This window comes from Canis lupus, chromosome 2 (assembly GCF_003254725.2).
Source record: "Canis lupus dingo isolate Sandy chromosome 2, ASM325472v2, whole genome shotgun sequence".
Classification (NCBI taxonomy): domain Eukaryota; kingdom Metazoa; phylum Chordata; class Mammalia; order Carnivora; family Canidae; genus Canis; species Canis lupus.
This window is the reverse complement of record NC_064244.1, coordinates 35,006,680-35,025,147: the sequence shown is the minus strand read 5'-3', so window position 1 is coordinate 35,025,147 and position 18,468 is coordinate 35,006,680. Positions and strand designations below refer to the sequence as shown.

General features: G+C 44.9%; 2 protein-coding genes across 46 annotated transcripts in view; one reads left to right on the top strand and one right to left on the bottom strand.

Annotated features, from left to right (window-relative positions):
* LOC112658945 (protocadherin gamma-C5) overlaps positions 1-18,468 on the bottom strand; it is a 202,790-nt gene that overhangs the window by 74,212 nt on the left and 110,110 nt on the right. For 2 of the 34 annotated variants that reach the window (XM_049097540.1, XM_049097466.1), the window contains one exon: positions 11,187-11,762. The exons of 26 other annotated variants lie outside the window; for them this stretch is intronic. In XM_049097540.1, the coding sequence (XP_048953497.1) occupies positions 11,187-11,762 (576 nt within the window). Of the gene's footprint in view, positions 1-1,767; positions 1,837-2,555; positions 5,596-6,046; positions 11,110-11,186; positions 11,796-16,204; positions 16,458-18,468 lie in introns of those variants that run through there. 6 more of the 34 variants (XR_007404069.1, XR_007404068.1, XM_025445312.3 and 3 more) reach the window with 6 other exon arrangements.
* LOC118354098 (uncharacterized) overlaps positions 1-18,468 on the top strand; it is a 108,332-nt gene that overhangs the window by 2,211 nt on the left and 87,653 nt on the right. For 3 of the 12 annotated variants that reach the window (XR_007404105.1, XR_004814056.2, XR_007404101.1), the window contains exon 2: positions 17,500-18,372. The exons of 4 other annotated variants lie outside the window; for them this stretch is intronic. The gene's annotated coding sequence lies outside the window, so the exon portion shown is untranslated. Of the gene's footprint in view, positions 1-2,501; positions 2,618-7,341; positions 8,215-11,259; positions 11,399-17,499; positions 18,373-18,468 lie in introns of those variants that run through there. 5 more of the 12 variants (XR_007404102.1, XR_004814055.2, XR_007404109.1 and 2 more) reach the window with 3 other exon arrangements.

The following is an 18,468-nucleotide window of genomic DNA, read 5'->3' as shown; positions in this document are numbered from 1 at the left end:
AGACGATGCTTTACAAATTGTGTTTAAAATATTTCCTGTTAATGCGTAGAAAACTCAACACTCTCAGTTTCAAGGCATCCTATTTCGTATTTCAGAATCATTTTTGCTAAGCAGAGAAAAAGCCCCGAATTCTGGGCTTTATCTCCTTTTAGAATTGCTTCCGTGACTGTGCAGAAAATCAGGTAGCTCGTGGGCTCCAGCTCTTGCAGCGCATTGGCCAACAGCGGCGCTTGGAGTCTACTAAGAAAACTGCAGTTTGAAGCCTTGCAAATAATGGCAGTCACTAATCTGACAGATTGTTGAACTGATGTAGAGGGAATGAGGCAATGTATGAGTTTCAGATGTGTCTATTTTCCAGTGTTTACTATCAAAGAAGTTTCCTTTAAAATATGATTCTATAGAAGAGCCATTAACCCAGGAGGCAGTGCACATACTGGAGTAACAAAGCAAAGTCTTCTCTCCCAACTTAAAACAAAGACCTGTGATAAAATAGCCTCCAAGTGACATAGGTAAATTTTTACAGCCATGAAATACCACCTAGTATTATCTTCAATATTATGTGCAGATAACTTTCCTCCTCCTTTTTCCGGAGGTAACTGGAGGAGAGTTCAAAGGCATACTCAGGATAAGGATGGCCAATGACATATAATCTTCCTTGCCACTTATAAAAGACATCTTTGAAAAGGATTATCAATTGTACACTTTCACCATAAAATACAAAAGCATTCCCTTGTAGGTTACCATAGGAATTTAATGACATGCAAAAATGTGAGAGTGTTTTATTTTTATCCTCTAACTGGATCACATGTTGTACCCTAACAGATCGTTATCACTAACTCTGAGTCAAAATAACTGTCTTAATCTCATGTTTCAAAGATAACCTGTCCTGTTTGTTCTCCAAGATTTTGGTTGCCAGCTCCTAACTGTTCAATGTTTAAAAAATACATGTAACAACCTCCCTCTCCCAGCAAATCATATCCTTTTTACTCATCTAATTTCAATTCAAGTAAAAATGCCTTAAATCTTTTTTTCTGTTTCCACATCCATAGGCATAAAATTTATTCCTACATCCTCAAAGCATTCTGACATTTTTCTTGACATCGAGACAAATTTAGGCATCTAAATTTGCAGGATTCCCCTTTCCTACAGTTGAAATTCTTTTTTGCCCAAACATTAGACACTCAATTATAGTTAAATATATTAAGGTCAATTCCTGAATGAGAAAGGAAAACTTGAAAGGGAACCTGAATATGTAAATAATCTGGGCCAAACATCTCAAAGTGGCATGATCAATTCAAACTAAGCTGAATTGATTATGGAGATGATTCCTGTGATCAAATATCCTCAGTAAGTCTCCTTTTCTCACTTGACTTTCCTAGACATTGTTTCAGATAACACATAGGTCATTAGGTAACTACCAGAGCTTCAATTACAAGTTGGTTCTGATATAAGGAAGGATCGAGCATACTTAAATATAATACAAAATGAATTTTCAAAGGAAATAAAAAAGGAATCCATGACTCATAGGCATATTGAAAACAAAACAAAACAAAAAATACAGCTAAATCAGTCTCACAAGGTCCAAATAACTACCCCATCTCTCATATTCACAAAGTGGATCACATCAGTAAATCTGAAAGTATAAACATGTTTAGTCAATTTGTAAATGACTTTTTGAGAAGCATAGGATCAAAATTATTTCCTCAAGTGAACTTACCACGTAAAAAAAATCTTACACACAAGTACAAGAATAAAAGGAAATAATACCAGTTTTAGTCAACTATTTCTTCAGAAGAGAAGAATCAAATGACTCCATCGTAGAAACAGAAAAGATGCCTAGAAAAAAGAAGTATACTCTATATTTTCACTCCCAAGAGAATCTAGTAGTAAAAAAGCAGTCGATTTTTATGTTTTGGTAGTATAAATAAAAGAGACAAAGTTGAAATAATCAACATAATTTAAACATATCATCACCCATCAGAGATCAAAATATAATTGTTTCAGGCTCAAAGAAAAGCTTACATGTGTAAACACCTGCAAGTGTGTATATATGTGTGTATAGATAAGGAAAAGAACTACAGAGTATATGCCACTGAATCAACAAGGTCAAATTTGGACATTAGAAATAAAGTAAATAATGGTAGGATATAATTATAAATTAGTGAAGGCAATGTGAAGTTGTAATAGGGAAATAAATAAAAACTGTGAATCATTAATTTGAATCCTCACCAGTTTACATTGATAGCCACAGAGACTGATGATAGAAAAATATTACTAAAATTTAACTTATTATATAGCAAGCCATGATAGCTGAATCAGACCTTTAGAATCAAAAGAGAATATGCCAGACGAAGAGAAAAACTTTTCTGAAAAGTGATGTTAATTTGTTGAAAGATAAAGTACAGGAACGCACATGTATTGCTCTAAATATGTATAAACCGAATACATCCTCCCACTAAAAACAGGTTGGTTTTGTTTTGTTTTGTTTTGTTTTGAAAAAGCCACCTAAAAGACTTGTGCAGCGATACTAACAACTGGGAGGCAGATAATCTCACCTGATTATTCGTAGAGTCCGGATTGCCTAAATCAGCCGCTGAATTTTCAGTAATCAAGAGTGGCTCGCTTTTCCCACAGCTCTCCTGGCTGAGGAGCGTGTCCGCATAGTTGGGCTGCGGGAAGATCACGTGACTCTCCCGCGAGCCCGTGGTCAGGGACACCTCGTGAGAATAGGTCTGCAGGAACGCCCGCACCCCGTCCACGCCCACAAACTGCGAGGCCGAGGCCGGCGCGCCCAGCAGCCCTCCTCCTGCAGCCTGGAGCAGACGCGACGCGTGCCAGCGCCTCAGCCTGAGCGCCAGCAGCACGATGACAAAGGCGAGGAAGACGCAGGAGACTGCGGCCACTGCCACCACCAGGTACAGCGTGAGGTCTGAAGCTTGGGAGTCACGTGGGGCTTCCAGGCTGCCCAAGTCAGCCAGGACATCTGGGATGCTGTCAGCAATGGCCACAGTGAGCGTGACGGTGGCCGAGAGAGGGGGCTGGCCGTGGTCCTGCACCGCCACCACCAGGCTCTGCTTGAGGGCGTCTCTGTCTAGCAGGGCCCGCGCTGTGCGCACCTCTCCCGTGTGCAGCCCCACCTGGAAGAGCCCAGGCTCGCTGGCCTTGAGCAGGTGGTAGGACAGCCAGGCGTTCTGGCCAGAGTCTTTGTCCACTGCCACAACTTTAGTGACCAGGTAGCCAGGCTCTGCATATCGGGGAGCCAGCTCCACACCAGTGGAGCCATCGATGGGGAGGGTAGGGTACAGGATCTCTGGTGCATTGTCATTCTGGTCCAGCACGAATATGCTGACAGACACATTGCTGCTGAGTGATGGGTTTCCACTATCCTTTGCTGTCACCCACAGTTGCAGGTCACGAAACTGTTCATAGTCAAAGGAGTGCAGGGCATACAGGGTGCCAGTATCTGAGTTAATGGAGATGTAGGAGGATAAAGGTGCTCCCTGGAGGGCATCTTCCACCAAGGAATAAGTGACTTGGGAGTTCTCTCTGCTGTCCAGGTCAAGTGCCATCACTGAGAAGAAGGAGGCTCCTCTGGGGTTGTTTTCAGGAATGTAGACAGAGTAAGATGAGTCAACAAAAGTGGGCGGATTATCATTGTCGTCTGCTACCTTTATTGAAATGTGAGTTTCTGTAGACAAGGGTGGAAATCCCTGATCTTTGGCTACCAAGGTTATATTATAGCTGTGGACCTGCTCCCTGTCCAGCATTCTGTTTGTTATCAATTTGTAATAATTTCCATAAGTCTTTTCTAATTTAAAAGGCAGACTGTTAGGAATGAAACATGAGACTTGACCATTTTCTCCAGAGTCTTGATCTTGTACATTTAGAAGAGCAATAACTGTACCTGGAGGAGAGTTCTCCAGCACTGAGTTAGTAGAAGATGTGATAGTTATTTCTGGAGCATTATCATTCACATCCACAACTGTGATGAACACCTTAGCAGTGGTGGAAAGACCTCCACCATCTTGACCTTGAATTTCCATCTCATAGAATCTATATTTCTCAAAATCCAGAGAACCTCGTATTAAGACTTCTCCAGTTTGAGAATCCAGTTGGAATATTTCAGAAGTTTTGCTTTCCATATTCCTGAATGAATACACCACTTCCCCATTGATTCCCTCATCTGGATCAGTTGCATTTACCATGAGAACCCGAGTTCCAGAGCTGAGATCCTCAGGAATACTCACTCGATATACAGACTGTGTAAACTTTGGTACATGGTCATTTACGTCGAGGACCACCACATGAATGGCAACAGCACCCTGGTGGATGGGATCTCCTCCATCAAAGGCTGTGAGGAGGAGGTGGTGAGCAGCCTCTCTCTCTCTGTCCAGACTCCCCTCCAGCACTAGTTCTGGATTCTTGGCCCCATCTGTTCCACCTCGCATTTGTAAGGAAAAGTAACTATTAGGATTGAGCTGGTAGCGCTGAAGGGAGTTCATTCCCACATCTGGATCCCTAGCGCTAGGAAGGGGAAATCTGGATCCGGGACTTGCGTGCTCACTGACTTTTATCTCTATTTCCGCCTCCTGAAAGCTGGGGGCATTATCATTAATATCCATTATTTCCACCTCTACTCCATAAATTTTCAGGGTATCTTCCACAAGTATCTCTATATTTAAAAAACAGGAAGACACTGTCTCACAGAGCTCCTCCCGGTCTAACCTACCTGCAGTGATCAAGCTGCCACTTCGCGGATTCAGAGCGAAAAGCTGCATCCTATCTCTGGAGATGATGCGGATGCGGCGTTCCGCCAGCTCCCAGGGCTCCAACCCTAGGTCATTGGAAATATTGCCCACGAAGAAGCCTTTGTCTGTCTCTTCAGGCACCGAATATCGGATATGCCCTGCCTCAGACTCCTGTAGAGTCCTCAGAAAAATGTACAGGAGGACCAGCCCGCTGCGGTCCAGGCGTAGTAGCGGATTCCCCATGGCAGTAAACTGAGCATATATTCTCTGATTTCCTGAGCTGTTTTGTTCTGAATCGGCTTATGTATCTACGAGGTTCCGGAATGATTGCAGCCAAAATATATTAGAGAGCGAACCACTTTGTTTCCAGCATCAGGATCTGTGAGTATCCATATTACTCCGCTTTGTGTTGTAGAGATGAGGGAGGGAGGAAGGGACTGCTGCTTGCAGCTTCCCATTCCCTGATTGGTGAAGAGCGGCGCCTAGAGCCGAATCTTATTATTGCAACGAGTAAGAAAACCCAACTAATGTGTCTTCCGTAAGTTATTACACACTTTTCCAATAATTATACATATTTATAACAATGAAAATTGCACACAATAAAGAGTTACATAATGTGATAAAGATTTACTAAGAGCACTTAATAAAAGTAATAATTATTAAAAAGAGCTTGCTTAATTTAAAAAATATTTTTTTTAAATATTTTTAAATACTACTGGAACTGAAAACTTGTAGGTTAGATTTCCTTCCTATTGATTTTTAACAACTGAAGGGAATAGTATTTGTGGATGTGGAACTAGCACAGTTCCAAAAAAATATCAGGGCACATGACTATAATTCCTAACAATATTTCTTTATTGAGTAAAATAAATAGGAAACATTTGAGAAAATTTGGATGGCATTAGGGTAGTCATTTAAAATACCAAAACATAAAACTATAATTGTGTTCCATATTCTTAATAGCCTATTTCATGAAAAAGTTGCCAGAGATTTCTATACATATATATTTTTACTCTGAATGGAGAAGGACTCCATTGTAAACTTTAAACAGTTATACCAATAGGTTTGACTTAGATTTACCCTTAAGAACTTCATCAAGAGACTGAATCTAGAATCATTATTTTATTTTTAAGTAAGCTCTATGCCCAAGTTGGGATTGAACGCATAACCTTGAGATTAAGAAACACGTGCTCTACCAACTGAGCAAGTCACATGCCCCTTTATTTAGAATCTTTAAACGATGGCATATTGAAAAATATTGGCATATTAGAATATAAAAAGTTATTTTAAAAACTTACCTGTTTAAAAGTCTTCTTGTCTGCTTCAACATTAGGAATTAAAATGCTAGCTGATAGCCCCAAAGAGCTATCTTTGTTGAGAATATCTTGTGTGGCTGGAAAATGATCAACAGATGTGAGAAAATTAAATTCCACATTAGTTTGATCGCCAGGCACACACAAATTATAAGCATAGGGCAATGTTCCTTCACTGTAGTTAGAAGGAATCTCGGGTCCAGACTTGGAGCAGAGAACAGACTCAAAGCAGCCTCCTGTGGCCAGGCTGGAAGAGCTTCTCAAGCGCAGGGCAACCGCCAGAATCACCGCGAGGAGGAAGAGCACGGAGATCAAGGCCAAAGCCACCACCAGGTAGAACTGCAGCTCAGCCTGGGGATCAGCGGGCGCCTGGCGCTCGCTGACGTCTGGCAGCGCCTCCTGCAAGCTGTCAGCGAAAACCAGGAGCAGCGTGGCTGTGGCCGAGAGGGGCGGCTGTCCCCCATCCCGCACAGCGACCAGCAGGCGCTGGCGGGCCGCGTCCCTGTCGCCCAAAGCACGCGCCGTGCGCACCTCGCCCGTGCGCAGCCCCAGGCTGAAGAGTCCCGGCTCGCTGGCCTGCAGCACGTGGTATGACAGCCAGGCATTGTGTCCCGAGTCGGCGTCCACCGCCACCACCTTGGTGACCAGGTAGCCGGGCTGCGCGGCGCGCGGCACCGTGTCGAAGAGCGCCGAGCCGTCGGGCCCCAGCGCCGGGTACAGCACCCGCGGCGCGTTGTCGTTGCGGTCGCCCACCAACACGCGCAGGCTCACGTTGGCGCTGAGCGCGGGCGAGCCCTGGTCGCGGGCCTGCAGGGTCAGCTCGAAGGCGCGCAGCTGCTCGTGGTCGAAGGCGCGCTGCGCGAACACCACGCCGCTCTGCGCGCTCACCGACACGTAGGACGCCAGCGCCCGTGGCTCCAGGTCGCTGGCCACGATGGAGTAGGAGACGCGGCCGTTGGGCCCCAGGTCGGGGTCGGAGGCGCTGACTTGGGCGATGGAGGCTCCAGGAGGGTTGTTTTCGGCCACGTGGACCACGTAGGAGGCCTGCTGGAAAACTGGCGCGTTGTCGTTGACATCCGTAATGTGCAGAGTGATGCTTATACTAGAAGAGAGGGGCGGCTTTCCCCTGTCGGTGGCTGTGATGGTGACATTGTACTGGGGACTGTGCTCTCGATCTAAGGCTCCATCTGTAACCAGCTTGTAGTAATTATTAGATGAAGAATGAATCTTAAATGGAATATCTCTACTTAAATTACATGTGACTTCTCCGTTTTCCCCAGAATCCTGGTCCTGTGTTTTGAAGAGAGCCACGACCATTCCTGGATGGGAATCCTCCAAAATCTGATCAGAGAGAGAAGTAATGATTATTTCAGGGTTGTTGTCATTTTCGTCTAGAACTTCTACGATTACTTTACACTGTGTAGAGAGGGATCCTCGGTCCTTGGCTTCTACATCCATGGTATATCTTTCTACTTCTTCAAAATCCAAGGGTTGATGAGTTATAATGCTTCCTGTAGCAGAATCCAGAGAGAACACGTGCTGGGCTTTATTAACCACACCAAGGAATGAGTAGGTAATCTCAGCATTGAAGCCTTCATCTTGGTCAGTGGCACTCACCTTCACCACCAAAGTGCCTGGGGGCACGCCTTCTCGAAGACTGACCTTGTACATATTTTGGCTGAACACTGGAGGGTTATCATTGGCATCCACCACCAGGATTCGGATCTGAGCTGTGCTGCTTTGTGGTGGATCCCCGCTATCTAAGGCTGTTAGTACCAAATGATGAGAGCTTTGTGTTTCTCGGTCCAGGGTCTTCTTCAGTACTAATTCTGGATATTTGCCACCATCGGGATTGTCTTTCACCTCCAAGGAGAAATACTCATTTGGACTTAGTTGGTATTTGTTCAGTGAATTCATATTAATATCAGGATCTTCTGCAGACTCAAGAATTATTCCAGTCCCTGGGGTGACAGATTCACTGATTTCTAAGTTTATTTCACCTTTATGGAATTGAGGGGCATGGTCGTTAATATCCTCAACAACCACAATGATATGAAAAATATTTAAAGGATTTTCCACCACGGCTTCCAACTGCAACTCACATCTTCTTCTCTCTTTGCATATCTGCTCACGGTCTATTCGGTCTTTCACAAGTAAGTCCCCACTCTCTGCGTCTACGTAGAAAAGCAGCTTCTCCGCACTAACTCGCAGCTTCCGAGCCGACACATCCAGGACGCTGAGCCCAAGATCCTTGGCGAGGTTCCCCACCACCGAGCCCTTGGCCAGTTCCTCGGGAATCGAGTAGCGGATGGGCTCGCAGATCGCGGGGTAGAACAAAGGTAGCAGGAAGGGAAACAGTACTTGCCGCTTGCCGGCTGGCCGCCTCCGAACACAGCTCCCTCCCATTGCGTGCTCTAGTTCTTGCTGGGTCCCAGTCTTTCCAGCTGGAGAAAGTGCATGCTATCACACTGGTAGCATTCGGCCCAGAACATACAGAGCCTAGGGTCTTGGGACTGGGAATCTCTGTGTGCTGGGGAGAGTATGCGCAGCCAGGAACCGGAGTGTAAGCGGTTCTTTATGTCGTTGACTGCACAGGAAAACCCAGGCTAGAGGCAGAGGAATCCCCAGGCGATAGCACTTGCCCTGTACTGGCCGACAGCGGCGCCCAGAGGCTCTGTGTGGAACCGCAATCTAGTTTTTCTATCAGGAAATCCTTTTATTTTTTTAATTTCTAAAACATTTAAGTAACCTTTTCACCCAATGTGGGGCTCGAACCCACAACCCCAAGATCAAGAGTTGCATGTTCTACCGACTGAGTCACCCAGGCGCCCCAGGAAATCTTTTTTAAAATGTAAGATGATAACTGCTAAAATAATGAATCTTATTTTTCACTGATTTCATTTTCATCATGAAATATGTTTCACATGGTCAAAACTATCATATGTTATATATGTTAAAAATTTACATAGTCTCTGAGCAGGTAAAAAGATTTTTCAAAATTCAAAAAAACCACAGAATATAGAGTGGAAAGTAGGTCTTCTATCCCATGGCCTGTTGCTATCCAGTTCTCCCATCCAGAAGTAATCACTGTTGTTCCTTTTTTAAGGTATCATCCACAAAGGCAAGTACTGAAGACAAGCAAAACCTTTTTTTGTCTTCAATACTAGCTTATGTTTAGCTAGAAAGTATTAATCCATCCTCCATATTTAGGAACTAGAAGGCAGTCATTCCCATATTCATTACAATCATCTAAAGTGTTCTCTACTGCCTTTAAATAATAATATTTTAAAACACTTAAAATAGCTACATATCAAAAGAGTTTTTTTAAGTCAGTATTTTTCAGAACAAAAAATTATTTCAGACAGATGCATAGTAATTTTGACCCCAAAGACAGAAATTTAAAATGTCTGTTTCAATAAGTTTTTTTTCAAGATTTTATTTATTTATTCATGGGAGGCATGGAGAGAGAGAGAGGCAGAGACACAGGCAGAGGGAGAAGCAGGCTCCATGCAGGGAACCCGATGCAGGACTCAATACCGGGTCTCCAGGATCACACCCTGGGCCAAAGGCAGGCGCTAAACCGCTGAGCCACCCAGGGATCCCTGGGATCCCTGTTTCAATAATTTAAGCTAAAAACTGACCCAAAGAGATGTGCTCTCCTTCCACAGAACTATTATTGCATTTTTAAAAAAGATTTATTTATTTTTATTTGTGATAGAGAGAGAGAAAGAGGCAGAGACACAGGCGGAGGGAGAAGCAGGCTCCATGCAGGGAACCCGATGCAGGACTCAATACCGGGTCTCCAGGATCGCGCCCTGGGCCAAAGGCAGGCGCCAAACCGCTGAGCCACCCAGGGATCCCCCCACAGACCTATTATTGAACAAATGTTAGATGACATGAGAAAAGTCATGATTCCCTAAATATTTTGAGACACATTAGGGCATTCTTTGACTTTGTGCTACCATATTAGTTTAGAAGAATATAAATAATAAATTAAAAGTAAGATATCAAACCAAGCACATAACCATCTTCAATAAAGTAAATGGGCTTACTGATCACCGATCATAACTCTACTGATCATTTGTTTAGAATAATTTTGTGTACATCTCTGCTTATATTCAGATCTCCCACAGAAATGATATTTCTCTAAGTTTATTGTGACTCCTAATTTCAGAGTTTTCAGAAATTGAGGTGGGTCTTCTTTCTTCTACATTAAAGAGCTACTGAAATACTGTTGGCACAGATCTTTTGCTCCTGTACTTAGAAACATGTACGAACCTGTATCCCCAGTCTATATTTTTTTCATCCTTAGACATGAGAGAATTTAACGAAAAATGCTGACAGAAGAACCCAAAATTTGCTTCTATATGTTAACCTTCTATAAGTTCTTTAGAATCCCTACTGAGTAAGGAAAGTCAAATTAAAATGCTATGTCTTCCATATAATAGTATGAAATTAGAATGGCAAGCAAAATGGATGTTGCATTGTTACCAATTATGATTACACTTGGAAATATTTAAGCACACATTATTATCACATTGTTATCAATTGTCAATAGAATATTAATGAAAAATTCAAATCTATCTAGGAAGCATATTTAGCTGTAACTATCACTACAAGGTATAGGTTGAAAAGAAAACCACAAAGGTGTTGGGAAGAACAACTTGAGGAATCTTGTATTTGGGTTGTTTCCAATGAAGCTAATGCTTTTAGTTCTGATATTCACCTATTCTTACCAGCCCGCCTTCAAAACAAGAGCTAGGGTTGCCTAAGGAGGATTTCAACATGTGGCCAACAGAAGTGCACATAAATTGACAGACACTTCTATATGAGAGTCCTCTCAGGGACTGTCATACTATACTAAACAAAACTATAAAGTAGAAGGTTCTGCAAGGCAAACCATAACAGCTTGTAACCATAGGCCTTCACTGGGATTAAGTGAATATTGACCGGAAAGCAAAAACATATTAACCTTACTAACCATCAAGTTCTGTTCTTCTTTTAACAAGAAACAAATATCACTGAAACGGAGGAAAAAGTGAAAATATAGATTGAAATATTCTATCATTATGCTGTAAACCTAAAAGTGATACCAATTATAATTCTTAAAGAGAGTAAAACTCACTGGAGCCAAAGGGGTGTCTTCTATAGGAAACTTCGAATCATCCAACAAAGACAAACGATCCTTTTTCTCACAGCTCTCCTGGCTGAGGAGCGTGTCCGCATAGTTGGGCTGCGGGAAGATCACGTGACTCTCCCGCGAGCCCGCGGTCAGGGACACCTCGTGAGAATAGGTCTGCAGGAACGCCCGCACCCCGTCCACGCCCACAAACTGCGAGGCCGAGGCCGGCGCGCCCAGCAGCCCTCCTCCTGCAGCCTGGAGCAGACGCGACGCGTGCCAGCGCCTCAGCCTGAGCGCCAGCAGCACGATGACAAAGGCGAGGAAGACGCAGGAGACTGCGGCCACTGCCACCACCAGGTACAGCGTGAGGTCTGAAGCTTGGGAGTCACGTGGGGCTTCCAGGCTGCCCAAGTCAGCCAGGACATCTGGGATGCTGTCAGCAATGGCCACAGTGAGCGTGACGGTGGCCGAGAGAGGGGGCTGGCCGTGGTCCTGCACCGCCACCACCAGGCTCTGCTTGAGCGCGTCTCTGTCCAGCAGGGCCCGCGCTGTGCGCACCTCTCCCGTGTGCAGCCCCACCTGGAAGAGCCCAGGCTCGCTGGCCTTGAGCAGGTGGTAGGACAGCCAGGCGTTCTGGCCTGAGTCTCTGTCCACTGCCACCACTTTGGTGACCAGGTAGCCAGGCTCTGCGTATCGGGGAGCCAGCTCCACACCAGTGGAGCCATCAATGGGGAGGGTAGGGTACAGGATCTCTGGTGCATTGTCATTCTGGTCCAGCACGAATATACTCAATGACATGTTGCTGCTGAGTGGTGGGTCCCCACTGTCAGTGGCAATCACCTGAATCTGTAGATCACGAAACTGTTCATAGTCAAAGGATCGCAGTGCATACAGGACTCCTGTGTCTGAGTTTATAGAAATATAGGAGGATAGAGGGGCTTCCTGGAAAGTGTTTTCAGCTAGGGAGTAAATAACCTGAGCATTCTCTTTGCTGTCTGGGTCTAGTGCAGTTACCGAGAAGATAGAGGCACCTCTAGGGTTGTTCTCCAAGATATAGGTGAAGTAGGAGATGTGGGAAAAGGTGGGTGGGTTATCATTAATATCTGCCACTTGCAGGGTGAAGTGAGTGTCCGTTAATAGGGGTGGATTTCCTCCATCCATGGCTGTCACTGTGATATTGTAAGAGGATACCTGTTCCCTGTCCAGGGTTCTGTGTGTCACCAGCCTATAATAACTGTCGATGGATTTTTCTAACTTAAATGGTAGATCTCCTGATATTGAACAGGTGACCTGTCCATTCTGACCAGAGTCTGGATCATGCACATTTAAAAGAGCTATAACAGTCCCCAGAGGTGAGTCTTCCAATAGGGGACTAAACAGAGATGTAACAGTCACCTCTGGACTGTTGTCATTTACATCTTCTACTGTAATAAATACTTTTGCCATTGCATGATATGCTCCTCCATCTTCTGCTTGTATTTCTAATTCATAGAAATCTGTTTCTTCATAATCTAGATCTTCTGATAATTTTATTTCCCCAGTATTTTTGTTTAGTTGGAATTTCAACAATTGTGTGTCAGGTGATTTTCGGAACGAATATGTTACTTCTCCATTGGCTCCTTCATCCTTGTCTGTGGCAGTGACTCTCAGCAGGTGTGTCCCCACAGGCAAGTTCTCCAGAACACTCACTCGATATTCTGGCAAGGTAAAGACTGGTGCGTTGTCATTCGTATCGAAGACAGTCACACTGATGAGAACCGTACCAGATAGGAGAGGGTCACCCCCGTCCAAGGCAGTGAGGACAAGATGGTGCACAGCCTCTTCCTCACGATCCAGGGCATGCTCCAGCACCAGCTCCGGGTATTTGACTCCACTGGCACGGCTCTGAACTGCCAAGGAGAAGTGCTTATTGGAGCTGAGCTGGTAGCTTTGGAGGGAGTTCTCACCCACATCTGGATCAACAGCTTCCAGGAGAGGAAAACGCATTCCTGGAGCGACGTTTTCATTAATTTTTACGTCTACATTTTCTGCTTGGAATTTTGGGGCATTATCGTTGATATCAGTTACTTCTATTTCTATCCCAAAAAGTTTCACCCTATCTTCCACGAGAATGTTAAAATTCACCAGGCACCGCGCGCTCTGAGCACAGAGCTCCTCCCGGTCTATCCTGTCCGCGGTGACCAAGCTGCCGCTTCGCGGGTTCAGAGCAAAAAGCTGTGTCCTACCTCTGGAGACGATGCGGGCTCCGCGCTCCGCCAGCTCCCAGGGCTCCAGCCCCAGGTCCTTGGCGATGTTGCCCACGAAAGAGCCTTTCTCTAACTCCTCAGGAACGGAGTAGCGGATCTGCCGGGCTTCAGCCTCCCATGACAGACGGAGAAAAAGACAGAGCAGAACCAGCGCTGTGCGGTGGGAGCGGTTCCTTCTAGCAGCCATTGTTGTCTAGTCAAGGAAGTCTCGCCAAATATTCGCTAGCGGGATACACAGCGAATACTCTGCGTTTTGACAGCTTCCTTTTTCTTTCTCTGGCTTCTGGGTGCCTCGTGTAGCCTAGGCACCTTAAATTCTGGAGACAGTTTCGCTGAAGCCCAGCAGCCGGTCTGTAGAAACTGAGGAGCTTTGTGTAGTCAGAGCCCTGAAAATCCGGATTGAGCACAGGCTGTGTATCTCACCTAGTAGGTGAACAGCGGCGCTCAGAGTCCTCAGGAGTTACTGCACCCACTATGTATGCAATGGAAAAAAACGCTACTCTTTGTTGGATATTTTATTTTACAAAACTGTTTTGGTTTCTCAGCTGATATTCCTTAAGCCAACTACTATTTGTAGGTTTCTCACTGAGTAGGATAAATGGAATGAAAGTACTATAAAATATTAAATGAAAGTAACTGGTCAAATCCATATTTGCAATACTCATTTTCTCAGTAGAAACGTACCCACTGGGATCCCTGGGTGGCGCAGCGGTTTGGCGCCTGCCTTTGGCCCAGGGCGCGATCCTGGAGACCCGGGATCCAATCCCACATCGGGCTCCAGGTGCATGGAGCCTGCTTCTCCCTCTGTCTATGTCTCTGCCTTTCTCTCTTTCTCTCTCTGTGACTATCATAAATAAATAAAAATTTTAAAAAATTTTTAAAAAAAGAAACGTACCCACTGTAAAAGGTTAAATAATGCCTATTTTATTTCCTACAAGCTTCTAACTATATTCAGAAGAGTCTTACAATTTTATTTGAAATTTTGATTGAAATGATCCCAGTATGTTTAATAGACATTCATATAGAGACTGTATGAGATATACCCTTTATAATTCACTTAATTTTTTATTTGAGCTTTAAGCTAATTAACCAGTTAATTAAATTTGTTTAGCATGAATATTGTGGAAAAGGTTTTCTTTTTTTTTAATTTTTATTTATTTATGATAGTCACAGAGAGAGAGAGAGAGAAGCAGAGACATAGGCAGAGGGAGAAGCAGGCTCCATGCACCGGGAGCCCGACGTGGGATTCGATCCCGGGTCTCCAGGATCGCGCCCTGGGCCAAAGGCCCACGCCAAACCGCTGTGCCACCCAGGGATCCCTGTGGAAAAGGTTTTCAAAATACTTTTTCTTTCTTTCTTTCTTTCTTTCTTTCTTTCTTTCTTTCTTTCTTTCTTTCTTTTCTTTTCTTTTTTTTTTTTGTTCATGAGAAACACAGAGAGAGAGAGAGGCAGACATAGGGTAGAGGGAGAAGCAGGCTCCCTGTGGGGAGCCTGATGCGGGACTCAATCCCACTACCCCCAGATCACGACCTGAGCCAAAGGCAGAAGCTCAATCACTAAGCCACCCAGGTGCCCCAATATTCTTATTTCTAAAACAGTTTTATTGAGCCTTTGTGAATTTTTTGAAAAAACATTTGTTATTATAGGCATATATAATTAGAAGCTAATCTGGCCTGTTTAAATGAATTGAGCAAGTAACCACAAACTAAAAGAAATATAACGTGCCTGTGTTGTAATGGGAAGAAAAATATCTATAAGAATTTCAAGCTACAGTTTTTACAAAGTTAGAATAGTGATGTACTTTAAAAAAAGATTTTATTTATTTATTTGACAGAAAGAGAGCACAAGTACGGGGAGCTGCAGAGGGAGGGGGAGAAGCAAGCTCTTCATGCAGCAGGGAGGCCATGGGAGCCTGTCCTGAGGTGAAGGCAGATACTTCACCAACTGAGCCACCCAGACACCCCTAGGTTCACATTTTTCATTTAGAGAACAAGTTCAGAAATGTTTATGTCACTATACCCCCAAGCATGGAACTCTTAAAAGATTTTATATTTTGTCTTGAAAGACAAAATCAGACAATCAGAGACAAAGTACAAAAGGCAATATTTCATTCGCTTTCTTGGAAATTATCTTGCAATGTAGAAGATAAAAGATTAGGAAGTACAATTTGAGCTCCAAGGAAAGATGAACATAAGAAGACAACGAGAAAACCCAAAAGTTGAAGAGAAAAATTCTTCTAGGGTAGTTAGTATTAAGTTCTGGGGAGCATTGAAAACTTGGCAATGGAAAACAAGGTTGACTCATCTCCTAAGGAAAATAACTTTGCATAGAATTTCAGAGACTTGTGGATCTGCACCCAGCTTGCTTAGTTTTTTAAATTACTAAAATAAATGGAAGTACCTAAATATACCCAGGACATTATTTGCAATATATGTTTCTTTGAAAAAAGCACTTCCTTTGGTACTTAATGGGTAGCTTAATATTCTTAAACTCAAAACATATAAGTAGGATATGGAAAATTCATCTTAAATCTTATCAGATTTGAATAATTACTCATTTTTTTCTAAGAAGTCACTACCTGTTTTGCTAATCTGAACTTGACTAGATATCTCCAATTTAGTGACATTATTTCTGAATTATAGAGCAACTTATGAAACGAGTAAATCTTGAAAAATATAATCCACAGAGTAAACACTAAGAACACAAAAAGATGATTAGTTACAGAAATAAGAGAAACTAGTAGAATATTAAAGAAGACACAAAAGTGGAACTCACCTGTGTGAAAGTCTCAGGATGCGCAGTCAAATCATGCCCATCCTGAAGTGGAATTAAGGCCCCAGATGAATCATTGCAGAGTAGTATATCTTGTCCTGAACTCAACTGCTCGTTACATTTCAGAAAATTAAACTCTGTCTTTCCAGTATGGGCAACGCACAAATTGTAGGAATAGGGCAAAGTCCCTTCGCTACAGTTGGGAGGAACCACAGGTCCGGACTTGACACACAGACCAGGCCGAAGGCAGCCCCAGGTGGTGGAGCTGGAGGAGCGTCGCAGGCGCAGGGCAACCGCCAGAATCACCGCGAGGAGGAAGAGCACGGAGATCAAGGCCAAAGCCACCACCAGGTAGAACTGCAGCTCAGCCTGGGGATCAGCGGGCGCCTGGCGCTCGCTGACGTCTGGCAGCGCCTCCTGCAAGCTGTCAGCGAAAACCAGGAGCAGCGTGGCTGTGGCCGAGAGGGGCGGCTGTCCCCCATCCCGCACAGCGACCAGCAGGCGCTGGCGGGCCGCGTCCCTGTCGCCCAAAGCACGCGCCGTGCGCACCTCGCCCGTGCGCAGCCCCAGGCTGAAGAGTCCCGGCTCGCTGGCCTGCAGCACGTGGTATGACAGCCAGGCATTGTGTCCCGAGTCGGCGTCCACCGCCACCACCTTGGTGACCAGGTAGCCGGGCTGCGCGGCGCGCGGCACCGTGTCGAAGAGCGCCGAGCCGTCGGGCCCCAGCGCCGGGTACAGCACCCGCGGCGCGTTGTCGTTGCGGTCGCCCACCAACACGCGCAGGCTCACGTTGGCGCTGAGCGCGGGCGAGCCCTGGTCGCGGGCCTGCAGGGTCAGCTCGAAGGCGCGCAGCTGCTCGTGGTCGAAGGCGCGCTGCGCGAACACCACGCCGCTCTGCGCGCTCACCGACACGTAGGACGCCAGCGCCCGTGGCTCCAGGTCGCTGGCCACGATGGAGTAGGAGACGCGGCCGTTGGGCCCCAGGTCGGGGTCGGAGGCGCTGACTTGGGCGATGGAGGCTCCAGGAGGGTTGTTTTCGGCCACGTGGACCACGTAGGAGGCCTGCTGGAAAACTGGCGCGTTGTCGTTGACATCCGCAATGTGCAGGGTGATGGTAGTGCTGGAGGAGAGCGGAGGCTTTCCCCTATCAGTAGCTGTTATGGTGACGTTGTATTGGGGACTGTGCTCTCGATCTAAGGCTCCATCTGTAACCAGCTTGTAGTAATTATTAGATGAAGAATGAATCTTAAATGGAATATCTCTACTTAAATTACATGTGACTTCTCCGTTTTCCCCAGAATCCTGGTCCTGTGTTTTGAAGAGAGCCACGACCATTCCTGGAAGAGAATCCTCCAAAATTTCATCAGAGAGAGAAGTGATGATTATTTCCGGGTCATTATCGTTTTCATCTAGGATTTCTATGATTACTTTACATTGGGTAGAGAGACCACCTCCATCCCTTGCCTCCACTTCCATGGTGTATCTTTCTGTATCTTCAAAATCCAATGGCTGGTTATTCTTAATCGTACCTGTTTTCTCATCCAGTGAGAACATGTGCCTTGTACTCTGAGCAGTGCTCCTGAAATAGTAGTTTACTTCTGCATTGATGCCCTCATCTTTGTCAGTGGCTGTCACCTGCAACACAGAGGATCCGGGGGGCAGATTCTCACTAACACTGATAGTATATTCATTTTTGCTAAACACTGGGAAGTTATCATTGGCATCCCTGACAAAGATTTCTATTGCAGTGGTGGCACTTTTTGATGGGTTCCCCCCATCCAAGGCAGTCAGTATCAAGCGATGAGAACGCTGTTCTTCACGGTCTAGGAGCTTCTCCAAAGATAACTCTGGGTATTTACCACCATCAGAATTAACTCTAACCATTAATGAGAAATAAGGGTTAGGATTTATCTGATAATCTTTAACTGAGTTCGTGTTTATATCGGGGTCAGTGGCAGGGTCAAGAGATATTCGTGCACCTTCGGATACAGATTCACTGATTTCAAAGTTTATTTCATCTTTATGGAATTGAGGGGCATGGTCGTTAATATCCTCAACAACCACAATGATATGAAAAATATTTAAAGGATTTTCCACCACGGCTTCCAACTGCAACTCACATCTTCTTCTCTCTTTGCATATCTGCTCACGGTCTATTCGGTCTTTCACAAGTAAGTCCCCACTCTCTGCGTCTACGTAGAAAAGCAGCTTCTCCGCACTAACTCGCAGCTTCCGAGCCGACACATCCAGGACGCTGAGCCCAAGAT